Source organism: Acipenser ruthenus, chromosome 13 (genome assembly GCF_902713425.1).
Source record: "Acipenser ruthenus chromosome 13, fAciRut3.2 maternal haplotype, whole genome shotgun sequence".
Taxonomy (NCBI): Eukaryota; Metazoa; Chordata; class Actinopteri; order Acipenseriformes; family Acipenseridae; genus Acipenser; species Acipenser ruthenus.
The window spans coordinates 33,097,710-33,109,747 of NC_081201.1; the positions used below are offsets into that span (position 1 = coordinate 33,097,710).

General features: G+C 42.9%; 1 protein-coding gene across 3 annotated transcripts; it reads left to right on the top strand.

Moving 5' to 3' along the window:
* Positions 1 to 461: 461 nt before the first annotated feature.
* Positions 462 to 11,825, top strand: LOC117417712 (nucleolar and coiled-body phosphoprotein 1-like). 3 transcript variants are annotated; one of them, XM_034029931.3, is made up of 14 exons: positions 462 to 619; positions 1,356 to 1,411; positions 1,885 to 2,015; positions 2,147 to 2,274; positions 2,668 to 2,806; positions 3,616 to 3,728; positions 3,889 to 4,030; positions 4,511 to 4,654; positions 4,772 to 4,864; positions 5,216 to 5,323; positions 5,905 to 6,741; positions 8,210 to 8,343; positions 9,342 to 9,425; positions 10,915 to 11,825. In XM_034029931.3, exons 1-14 carry the CDS (start codon positions 509 to 511, stop codon positions 11,071 to 11,073), a joined length of 2,379 nt encoding a protein of 792 aa, XP_033885822.3. In that variant the 5' UTR covers positions 462 to 508; the 3' UTR covers positions 11,074 to 11,825. The 3 variants fall into 3 exon arrangements, with proteins under 3 accessions (XP_033885822.3, XP_033885823.3, XP_033885824.3); XM_034029932.3 differs by having other exon boundaries at positions 3,892 to 4,030; XM_034029933.3 differs by having other exon boundaries at positions 9,365 to 9,425; positions 10,915 to 11,054.
* Positions 11,826 to 12,038: the final 213 nt, after the last annotated feature.

The window sequence follows — 12,038 nt, forward strand, 5'->3', positions numbered from 1 at the left end:
AAGCTGAGGCAGAGGGCCGTGTTTTCAAAGAAGCGCTTCCTCTATTCTTTAATTTACTCCTTTTTTAAAGGAGAAAAAAAACATGTCAGTTTTACAAAATGAAAAACAAAACGGCTGAAGTAAACGCTTTGAAAATATATTTCAGCCTGTTTCGTAGCAGATTCACATACTTATAGTAAATTGCATATTAAACTGTAACTATTAGCTGATGTTTGGTCGATTCCCTCCCCGCCTGTAATGTTTTTCCTTGGGGGGGGGGACCAATATATAAAGACACAACAACATAAACATGCAATATTTTAACAAGAACCCGTATGTTAACAGTTTTGTTTTGTTCACTGAGGAAGCCTAGAACGTGTCGTACCTTGTGCGTTGACTGGGGGTGGGGGGATTTATGGTTGCTAGGCAACTGTGTTACGTCATTAATTTCCGCGCCCCTTCCCGTGATGGATTTCCTTCGCGCCGCCATCCATGTGATTCTTCCTTCTTTCCACACGTTGAGTCAAAGATGGCGGATCAGCCTGCTGTGCCGAGCGATCTTTTTCAACACGTGTATTCATTTCTGGTGGAAAACAAGTTCACCAAGGCCGCACAGGAGTTTATCAGGAAGGCTAAAGTGGTGAGTCGATAGTTTTTAATTCGGAGACGGGGGAGTTTATTTTAGTGGTAGGGACGAGATAAACCGGACAAAACGGGGTGGTCGTCCGTGTTGTTACAAGACCAGACACGTGTGTAACTTTAATATAAAGAGTTATATAATATACGGGTTAAATTCAGAAGTAGTATATTAAAAGGGACAGTTAATAATATCGATATGTGATCGGACAATCAGCTAGGCGGGCATGAGTTAGGAAAGTCTCGACAACTGTTCCTGTATATTCTAAGATAATTTTCTAGTGTTACACGTTGTTTTGCTGTGTATGTACACTCTCTTGGCTTCTTACCACCTCTCATAACTTTGTACCAGTATAATGTAAGCGCCATGTTCTGCCACGAAACTTATTTAATTATGTAAATACAATAAATAAATGTGTGTTATTATCATAGACTGCACGCAAGATTTATTTTTTCGTGAAAGGTAAGCCAATCAAATCCTGTACAGTCCTACCATACAGCTACAACCCCACAAAGCACGATACATTGTGCAGCAGTACACTGCTTCCACGCACGTGTGCAACTTTGAAGCAACAGGAATGCTGGGAGCGGAGTCGGAACCCAAGCCACTTGTTTTAATTGGAATGGTAAATTAGCCGAATAAACACCATTGACCGTCATAGGGGAGAGCGTATCCGAATAATCTGTTTGTGCAGCGCTTTTTTTTATCTAATCTTTTTTCTTTCTTTTTGTTCAATCAGAAACCTTTGGACACTAAAGCAACGAATCTTGTCGATGTCTTCAATTTCTGGGTCAAGTAAGAGTTCAAGAATGTTCTTTCTATTCGATGCTGCTGATATCCAATACAACAGCCACTTTATGTAGGACTGTAAATCAGCTTTCATATATTAACTTTTACACAGAAGCTTTAACAGTAATTTTGGTGAAAAAAAATAACAGTATTTTGGTGAAAAAGTAGATTTGAGTTTGTATTTCTAGTCTTTGTATTTTACTTTTGCATTTCACAGGTCATTTTTCGATAAATTCTATGTTGATTTTTATTTTGGTGCTAAATGAAGCAGTGCGCTCGTATCATGTGATGCACTTCCTTTCAGAAATGCCCAAAGATGTTTTGCTTGTATACAAGTCTGCAGTGTTAAAAGTGTGAAACCTGGACAGGTTCAAACAGATGAAGGTAAAATGTTGGATGAATATGAGTGTTTGAGAGAGTGTTAAACACTATTAAAGGAGAGCCTTGCTCAAAGTGACCTCTCTTGTTGCTTTTGACAGGTCTCCTGAGGCTAAGAAAAGGAAAGCGGTGACCAATGGACCAGCTGCAAAGAAAGCCAAGCAGGAGGACAGCTCAAGCAGTGAGGACTCTTCCAGTGAGGAGGATGAGCCAGCCAAGAAGAGAGCTGCAGGTACAGCCTGTCACCAGTGTGGGGCACCAGAGGGCTGGAAATGGCCTAGTAACATTGGCAAAGATGGGTCTATATTTCAGTTAACCATACTAAAAACGTTTTTTTTAATGCCTGTAATAAATCTGTTGCAGTGCGCAAACCTGCCACACCTGTAGCCGCTAAGCCTGCTGCGAAGTCTCCAGCCGCCAAGAAATCAGCATCCAGCAGCAGTGACTCTAGCGACGACTCGGAGGATGAGAAGAAAAAGCAGCCAGTCAAGGTGAACAATGCTTAGGGTATCGTAACGTTTGGCCACATGTTTTTGGCCAGTGATTAGTCAGCCCGTATCACCGAGTGCTTCATCCAATTGCAGGAATGGAAATAAGACTCCCATTGTACAGCAGTTTGATCCATTCCTGTGTTTTTGCTACGTGTTTAGTAAAACTCGCCTTAGCTTGTTGGCTATACCCTGTGGCTAACCAAGCTCGTAGTAAAACCTGGAATCGGTAAAACTGCTACGCAATAGGAGTCTTGATTTCTTGAGTCTTGACATGTGTGTTGGCTGGTTAACTCTTGTGATTGTAGAAAGCATCAAATTAGACCGCAGCAGTGCTTTTAAAAAGTTCTGTTAACTTGCATCAAATTTCTTTTTTTTTTTTGTCGTCTCCTACAGAAGAGCACCCCTGCAGCAGCTGCTACGCCCAAGACCCCCGCTGTGACCGCGACAAAGCCAGCGGCGAGGAAAAAGGACTCGAGTTCAAGCAGCGAGGATTCGGACAGCTCGGAGGACGAGAAGCCAGTCGCTAAAGCAGGTAAACGGCAGCTTTAACCCTTTACGGTCCTATGTCGGACCTAGTCTGACATTGCAATTATTCCTATCCGGTCCAATGTCGGACCCTGTCCGACATCATCAAAAAGACGCAAAAAACGGGTTTCTAGTCGTTTTTTCTCCGGAAAAAGCCGAGAAAACCATTCAATGGCCGAGTGGGAGAGCGACAGGAGCCGAGACAAGCCGAAAAAAATAAATAAATAAAGGGCGTATCTCATGAATAGTCATACTTCCCCCTGGCATCAGATAACGGCGGCCATAAGGAAACAAGCTGGCTGTTACTGCATCAGCGCTCAGAGAGAATATCACAGACATTTGCAGAGCTTTTTTTTGAGATATTATAGTAATAAAATAATGACTTGGATCGCATTATTGAGGCGTTTGGTGATAAAAACGAGTGATCAGGAGATGATTGATCGGTATGTAAGACTATTATTATTTATTTTAGCGTATGTGAAAGCTATAGCGAACGAAAGGGTGGGGCGGGGCTGGAGATGCCTAGTGAGTGCTTTGTTGATATGCAGGGCCTTTTAAACCTGTTTGACTGTGGGGGAAAAAAAATACTTTTAAACAGCGCGTCTAAAATTAACTGCGCGTGTGAAAATAAATTGGACCTGACGCGTCTGACACGCACTTAATAAATGGACTGCAAAGGGTTAATCACACATACCAAATTGATTACTACTGCCTTAATGTGTAATAAGGGTATAGAAACTCGTTTATACAAGTCCTGCACCCGCTCTGGGTTTCAGATCTCGCCTTGTTCAGTACAGTTATGCATCCCTTTCTCAGCCTTCTCTAAGCCAGCTCTGAAAGCAGCTACCCCCACAGCTGTCGACAGCAAGGCTAAAGGTGACAGCAGCAGTGATGACTCCAGTGACTCTGAGGATGAGACGCCTGCTAAGGTGAGTGATTCCTTCAACTGAAAGGACATCGGATTGAGTTAAAGCTAGTTAGTACAGTGCTCCATCGCTATTTCTCCATTTGATAATTCACACATTAATTTGCAGTTAATCCATGTAGATTCCTGCATAAGGTTTAATGTTTTTTTTTTTTTTGTCGTAGAAGACCACCACCCCAGCTAAGTCTGCTGTCGCTGTGAAGACCCCAGTGAAACCTGCCACTGCAAAAACTACCCCTGCCAAAGGGGGTGCCGCAGAGTCCACTAATGAGAAGGCGAGCACCCCCAGCAAGAAACCCAAACCAGGTAAGGGGGTGAGAGTGGTAGGCACATGGCATACAGGCACTGACAAGTACAGTTTGTGAACTATGCTCTCGGATCCATTTTGATGAATTTCAAGATATATTGCCAGTCGTCTTCCATGGTTTCTAGCAATCCTAAACCTGTTTTTCTGTAATTGGTTGATTATCTGAAAATGTAAGCCTTCAGTGCAGCACATGTCTTGTCAGTAGATCTTTTGAGTGCAGGAATTTAGGGTTGTTTAAAAATAAATAAATAAATAAAAAGTAAGCCCCTCAGTGCTCGTCTGGGTAAGTGATCTGTAGCAAGGATTTTGAGTGGTTTTAAATGAGTAACTCCTCCCTTGTAGCTGCATGAACAACTTGTAGTAAACCTACAGGCTCAGATAAGACTTTCTCGCTTGGTTAAGTACAAACCCTGGCTTGATTTAAGAGAGCAGGTATCGACAGGGCAGCTCTACCTCTAACAGGGATTATTTTCTTGCAGGACCCTATAGTGCCGTCCCCCCTCCCACACAGCAGAAGAAGCCCTCCACCCCCGCAACAGCAGCCAAGAAGCCTGCGAGTAAGGAGGAGAGCAGCGACTCTTCAGACAGTAGTGATGAGGAGACTGCAACGAAGAAGCCAGCCGGTGAGCTGCACTGCTTCAGTTAGTTTATCTTGAGTCTGCTCCGGCCAAATGGATTTGCAGCAATACATGCTGTGGTGCTTGCCTGTAGACTAAACTGATTTTTGTTTTATTTTTCAGCTAAAACTACACCCGCTAAACCAGCAGCCGCAACACCCAAAGCAGCAGCAGCAGCAGCAGCAAAGAAAAAGGAGTCAAGTTCAGACAGTTCAGGTAACTTGTGTGCTGCTTGTAGTCTGCATTTTTATAGCTGGCCTTCAAAATATATGTTTTATATAACTTCTATTCAGTGCTACCTGTTGTAATCCGTGGATTAAAAAGGAGAAATTAATTGATTGATTAAGGTCCTGGAAAATGCTGGTCTTTATATATTAAAAAAATATAATTGGGCTTCATCATAAAGTAATCCAGACAATGAGAAATCGGCACAATGTCCTTAACGATGCTGCTGGCTCATGGTCTGTCGTATAACAGGATTGTTTCACCTTTCCAGTTGGGTCCTGTAGTTGGTGTCTAGTCTTCTGTGTTGACTGACTCCACTGTTTCGTGTCTCTTTTCTGACAGACTCCAGCTCTGAGGACGAGAAGACGGCCCCTAAGAAGGCCACGCCTGCTAAAGCGACGCCTGCTAAACCAGCTGCAGCCAAGAAAGAATCCTCCTCCGACAGCTCAGGTAACACACTGCGACTCCCGGGCAATGGGCAAGCCAGGCACATAGATATAGATATAGATATAGATATAGATATAGATATAGATATATGTAGATATAGATATATCTATCTATCTATCTCTATCTATCTATATATCTATCTATATCTCTAGCTATCTATCTCTATCTCTATCTAATATATAATATCTCTCAATTGAATTTGGTTTAATATGAAGACACATTCGACATTGAAAATGGATGTTCGCGAAAGTGTAGTACACATGTGGGGATGCATACCCCTGGACTGGAAACAGGGTAGTACATTTACAAACTGCCTAGAGAACTGGGCATCCAATTATGAGAACTTGAGTTCAGGAATCTGGGTGATGGTGAATTTAAGTTCTGTCTTGTGCTGCTGAAGGCTTATTCTTTGCAAACTTCGCTTTGATACAAGAATTAATTCAGCTCACAATCCATGTAGATTGGACCACAACTGAAACAATCGGGGTCTCTAATGTGTATGTACTTTGCAGAGGAGATATGAATGTTGCAAGTATAGTACAGATAAACCCAACTCTTTGCAATTCTCCCCCCCTCCATCTCAGACAGCTCTGAGGACGAGGCACCAGCAAAACCAGCTACCAAACCTGCTTCCAAACCAGCTACACCGGCAGCCAAACCCAAATTGCCTGCCCCTACCAAGAAACCGGCCAGCAGCTCTGATTCAGACAGCAGCTCCAGCGACTCGGAACAGGAAGCCAAGAAGAAACCTGCAAAACAAGCAGCAGCTAAAACTCCAGGGTCTAAACCTGCCACACCGGCCACCGGCAAAAAGACAGCGGCCGCAGCGAGCAGCTCTGAGTCGGACAGCTCTTCGGACGAGGAGGAGAAAAAGAGTGTCGCCAAGCCTGCCACCAAGAGCCCTGCAGCCAAGAGCCCTAAAGCTGCCAAAGGAAAGTCTCCCGCACCTGCAGCCAAAAAGGCCAAAGAGTCGAGCAGCAGCAGCTCGTCGGACAGTGAGGAGGAAGCACCAAAACAGAAACCAGCAGCGGCAGCAGAACCAACCCCTGCAAAGCCCGCCACCGCAAAAAAGCAAGAGAGCAGCTCGGAGTCAGATAGCTCCGAGTCAGAGAGCGAGAAAAAGCAGCTCAACGGGAAGCCCGCAACCCCCAAGACCCCCGCTGCAGTAAAGTCATCCACGCACAAACAAACACCTGCTTCTGCAAAGAAGCCAGCAGCAGAGTCCAGCAGCAGCGAGAGCAGCTCTGATTCTGAGGACGACAAGACGACTCAGCAGAAAGGCAAGGCTGCGGCTCCGGCAGCGATAAAGAAATCCCCAGCAGCTTCGGCAAAGAAGAAACAGGAAAGCAGCTCCTCTGAGGACAGCTCGTCGGAGGAAGAGAAGGCAAAGGCGAAGCCAGCAGCAGCCCCCACTACAAACGGTACAGTAACCACCTTCTTCCCATTTTTTGAGTTTTGCATCCCGTAAACCCCCTTTAATGGACGCCAAAACGGTATTGTACAAATAGTACTGTACTGCAATGCAATATGTAAAAACTGGAAGTAATTTGGGGGCTCCCGAGTGACGCATCCAGTAAAGGAAGTCAGTCAAGGAGCCTTCTCTAGTCACAGATCTCCCTCATGCCAACCGTGTTGGACCCCTTGCTTTAGGACAATTTGATCAAACGGTGCAAAATTACATCCGACAACTTCGTGTGGCAAGCAGCATTGGTGGTAGCTCCCTTGCCATTGCAGTGGCGCACAGAATTATTCGTCGTCATCAGCCCTCACTTTTGCCTGAAAACGGGGGGCATTTGGAGTTATCAAGGACATGGGCAGAATCCCTGATGTCCAGAATGGGGCATGTGTGGTGAAAGGCAGCTGAGGCAGATAGGGACGTTCCAGATTTCAAATGTGATTCCAGAACAGAATAAAAAAAAAAAAAGCTGATATGATTATAAACTATGACCACACAAGTGAAATTTGTCCTGTAAGCCAGTGGACCTTGGCTCCTCAGGGAGATCAAATTCAAGGTCTTTATGATAAATACAAGATGATGGTTGTCTTGACAACCACACTCGGTGGGAAACTGTTACCACCACAGCTGATCTATGCAGGCACCACGACTCGGTGCCACCCTAAAGTTCAGTTTCCTGATGGGTGGCATATTCCTCCCAGTAAGAGCCATGGGAGCACAGAACACATTACGCTTACATTTGTGGACCACATTCTGATTCCATATTCTTAAACACAGGCAACCCTTGGACTGAGACTCCCAGCCTGCCATGGCAATGTTTGGTGTTTTTTCCGCACACAAATGCAACTCCTTTCTAACATTCAACCAGTTATCATTTCAGCACCATGTACTGAAGAATTGCAGCCCCTTGATGGCAGTGTAAATGAAAATTTCAAAACCAAATTAGTCACAGTTCAGTGAATGATATGATAGCATTGTCAACTCTGGATTACAAGACAGCAAGGGTATTAGTGACATTAACGTGGACTTGAGAACAGCCAGAGAATATTAAACCAGTTCATGCCAAGTTTTTTTTTTAATTGTGTTGCTAACCTAGTTTGCAATTTACTACTATATCTACATATTTTTTAGATTTTAAATGTTTTAAAAAATAACTAGATTTGAACAGAAACAATATTAGTTATTTATTGGACATGCACAATCCATCGATTTTGTGTAACTTCGTTATACTGCTTCTGTGTGTGTGTTTGTTTTGAGCGGTCAAGTAAGCTTTTTGTCCCTTGGACAAGAAATTTTTCAGAAATTGCACACCCCTGGCATTTCTCAAGTGTGTAAGAGCAGACTCGCATGTAGTTTACATACAAGTTTTACAAATATGAGTTAATCAGGAAGCTTATACATTAATGTTTTGATGCGTTTCATTTTGAAAACAGGCACAGCAGAGAAAAGGAAAAGAGATGCTGACTCTTCTTCGGAGAGTGAGGAAGAGGAGAACAAGGCTCAGACCCCCAAAAACAAGAAACTCAACGCACAGCTGCCACACTCCTTCCCCAAGACCAAACAGAAGGTACAGACGCCTGCATTCCGATCAATTGCACAACACTTGGGCTGATCTAGAATAAAATGAGTTACTACCAGCACCTAAAACACAGTATACCTCCAAGTATATTTCCAACATGTCCCATTTAAATAAGCAGTCACGATTTAAAAAAAAATACTTGCACTGTCTGTGACGGAGCAAAATATAAATAATTATGGCAAAGGGAGTTTGTGGTTTAGTTAAGTGTAATTGGGTCCTTTTTTTTAGATGCATTTTTCAAGCATCAGAGAACAAGCAGGGGTGGGCAATCCTGGTCCTGGAGGGCCGGTGTCCCTCCTGGCTTTTGTTCCAACTGTGCTCTAAATTACTTAATTAGACCAATAATTGGTAATAATTAGTACAATTAAGTAATTTAGAGCACAGTTGGAACAAAAGCCAGGAGGGACACCGGCCCTCCAGGACCAGGATTGCCCACCCCTGCGCTACAGGCATGTAAAAAGACTCCTGTTGCAAAGCAGTTTCACCCATTCCAGGTTTTACTATGAGCTTGATTTAGCCAGTGTATAGACTGGAAGTGAAACCAGGAAGGGCTCAAACTGCTATGCAATGGGAGCCTTATTTCCATCCCTGGCAAAGCTATAACTTCTTATGACTTGTTTGGTGTCTCCTGGGTATAGAGTAGTATTGCACATCTTTCTAAACCATAATCTGCATGTCCTGGGACACCAGCAGTACAAAGTGGATTATAGCTGGGGTAGGCAACCCTGGTCCGGGAGTGCCACAGACACTTCTGGTTTTTGTTTTACCCAAGCCCTAATTGATTCAATGATTGACTTAATTGGTCAGAATTACCATGTGTTCCAGGTATTTAGCCAATGATGATTTAAGAGATACCTGCAGGATTATGGCACTCCAGGACCAGGGTTGCCTACCCCTGGATTTTATAGTACAGTGCGGCTGATTTGATTGCAATGCATTTCAGGTGATTTTTAAATGTGTTTCTATTTTTTTGTGTGTTTTTAAAGACTGCCAATGCTCCTTTCCGTAGAGTAAAAGAAGAGGAGATTGAAGTGGATCCTCGATTTGCAAACAACGATTTCAACGCAAAGGTAAGGTGGCGTGAACTCTGCCTGGGGAGGGGAGGGGGGAGTTCATGGTGACACAGGTTTGTTTCTGTGGTCTGAATGTCTTGTATTTTAAAACAGGGACTTAGGTTTTGTAGTTTACCTTCCACTGCAGTTCTGGTGGAACAGATGCCCCCTAAATGGTAGTTTTTAACTATTGGAAGGGGGATAATAAGTGTTTTAAGTAACTCTCAAATGCTTTAATGTCTTTTTAAACAGTTTTGTTCAGGAACTGATTTTTAAGCTGATTGCTGTTGTAAATAGTTCAAAGCAAGACTTCCTAAATGAGTTTTAAATGAATCCTTTTAAGTAGATGTTTCTGCACATGACTGTGTAACAGGTTGCAGTTTTAATTGTTAATTTCTAACCTGTAACAATTGCATGTTTCGATTGGGTACACAGCTGCTGAATAACACTAATCAGGTTCTCTGAAGTCAGGCCTTTGTTACAATATCATGATTTGTATATAGTTAGTGCTGCATAATTTGATTATTTGGATTGATTGTTCAGATCCAAACTAATCCAAGCAGCTGTTTCACTTGGAATGGTTCATTAGCCCGTTCAACCCTAATGACCCACACCTGTGGAGAGCTTGCTCCAAATAGCTGGTTTGTGCAACACTAGTTTGGTCTGCCTTGTTGTGTAATTATACTTTTTATTAGGGTTACCATATGGCTCCAGATTAACCGGACGCTGTGAGACAGAACGGGATTTCAAACTTGCCCCTAAATTATTATTATTATTATTATTATTATTATTGTTTTTATTTAGCAGACGCCTTTATCCAAGGCGACTTACAGAGACTAGGGTGTGTGAACTATGCATCAGCTGCAGAGTCACTAACAACTACGTCTCGCCCCAAAGACGGAGCACAAGGAGGTTAAGTGACTTGCTCACAGTCACACAATGAGTCAGTGGCTGAGGTGGGATTTGAACCGGGGACCTCCTGGTTACAAGCCCATTTCTTTAACCACTGGACCACACAGCCTCCCTTGGACCACACAGCCTCCCTTGAATTGAAATAAATGAAGGTGTAAATGAACCATCCTTAGCTACAATTAAGAATGGTGCTTAAATACCCGCATGCGCGTCAAATAATTGTATTATACTAAGAATGAATTGCAGCCAGTCGCTATTTTTTTCTGTTTGTTAAAATTCAATAGCCCATATTATTCTGCAAATACAATCAAAGCATCATCATCTCGTTGCTCTATCGATAGATTAGCTATTCGTTCATTAAGATCTGATCAGAAGCAGCTGATCAGTGTGAATTGTTTGCTATGCCCAAGCAATTCCACCACAGCAGGATTAATCTCAGCAAAGGTGGAGCTCATTTATACGTGAATTACTTTCAATTTAGGGGGAATTTTGAAGTCCCGGTCTGTCTCAAAGCGTCCGGTTAATCTGGAGCCATATGGTAACCCTATTTTTATAACAAAAGTGAAAAACATTCGTCTCCTCCCTCGTTTTGTAGCTTGGCGCGCAGGGTGACTGGGGGGAGAGAGCCAATGATGTCCTGAAATTCACCAAGGGGAAGTCATTCCGTCACGAGAAAACCAAAAAGAAACGTGGCAGCTACCGGGGCGGGGCCATCTCCACCTCCGTCAACTCCATCAAATTCGACAGCGATTGAGACAGATCCGCCACCAGAGACCAGAGCTGGAACACACGACACCTGTGCCAGACATTTTCTTAAGAGGTGTTTTTTTTTTTTTTTAATTGCTGGATTTTGTGAGCAGTATCTTCTTCGTTGTGCATTAATTTCCCTGTCTGCATTTAGTTGTTAAACTGTGAAAGACTTGTGTGCTTCAGTGCTCGCTCATATTTTTGTTTTTGGTGTCTGAAACAACGCATCTGAACTAGTGATTTTCATAATTGTTTTCTTTTAAAGAAAGTAAGAAAACAGGGTGATGGGAGGAGAGACCCTATCTCTTCCTGATGCCTTCTGTTATTTTGAATAGTTTTGTTTTATGCGATGCAAAATGGTTTTGTTAAGAAACAAAACGTTTTAATAATGTTGGCAAGCTTGGCTGTTTCAACTAATACAGGTTTCCTTCCAGAGAGGCAAGTCGTTTGCATTGAACACCTGCCACCCAGTGGTTGAGTATTGGCACTGCAGTTTCTTTTTTGACTCTTTGGGGTCCAGAGCGCCTCTAGTTGTATGTGTTGACTTTTTCCCAGCTCGGTTAAAATGTCTGTCTCCTTTTTAATTATTTTTCCCTGTATTCAATCTAGTTACCTCTGCAGAGGTTTTTGTTTTGTTGAAATTTGCCATTGTTAAAATATTACACTTAATATTGTTAGGTGTGTTTTTTTTTGTTTCTTTGGACCTGAAATGTATAAGGTTAACTGTAAAATAATAATAAATACAGCTTGTATAATAAATGTGTTAATTGTTATTAAGCAATTGAGTGTGCTATAGTGTGAATCTGGTAACTCAAAACCCCTACTCCACTGTGGCTCACCTGCGCAAAGAACACAGGTTTTGCCCCAGATGTATTTCAAGCACAAATCAAATGCATTAACCCTTTGCGGTCCATTGTCGGACTGGGTCCGACATTGCAATTATTCCTCACAGGTCCTTTGTCGGACTGGGTC

Excerpts from the sequence above, each read along its gene's own strand:
- LOC117417712 (XM_034029931.3), top strand. The coding sequence starts at position 509 with ATGGCGGATCAGCCTGCTGTGCCGAGCGATCTTTTTCAACACGTGTAT. Across the intron at positions 4,655-4,771 it reads TGCAACGAAGAAGCCAGCCG|CTAAAACTACACCCGCTAAA; the intron begins GTGAGCTGCACT and ends TTTATTTTTCAG. Across the intron at positions 8,344-9,341 it reads TCCCCAAGACCAAACAGAAG|ACTGCCAATGCTCCTTTCCG; the intron begins GTACAGACGCCT and ends GTGTTTTTAAAG.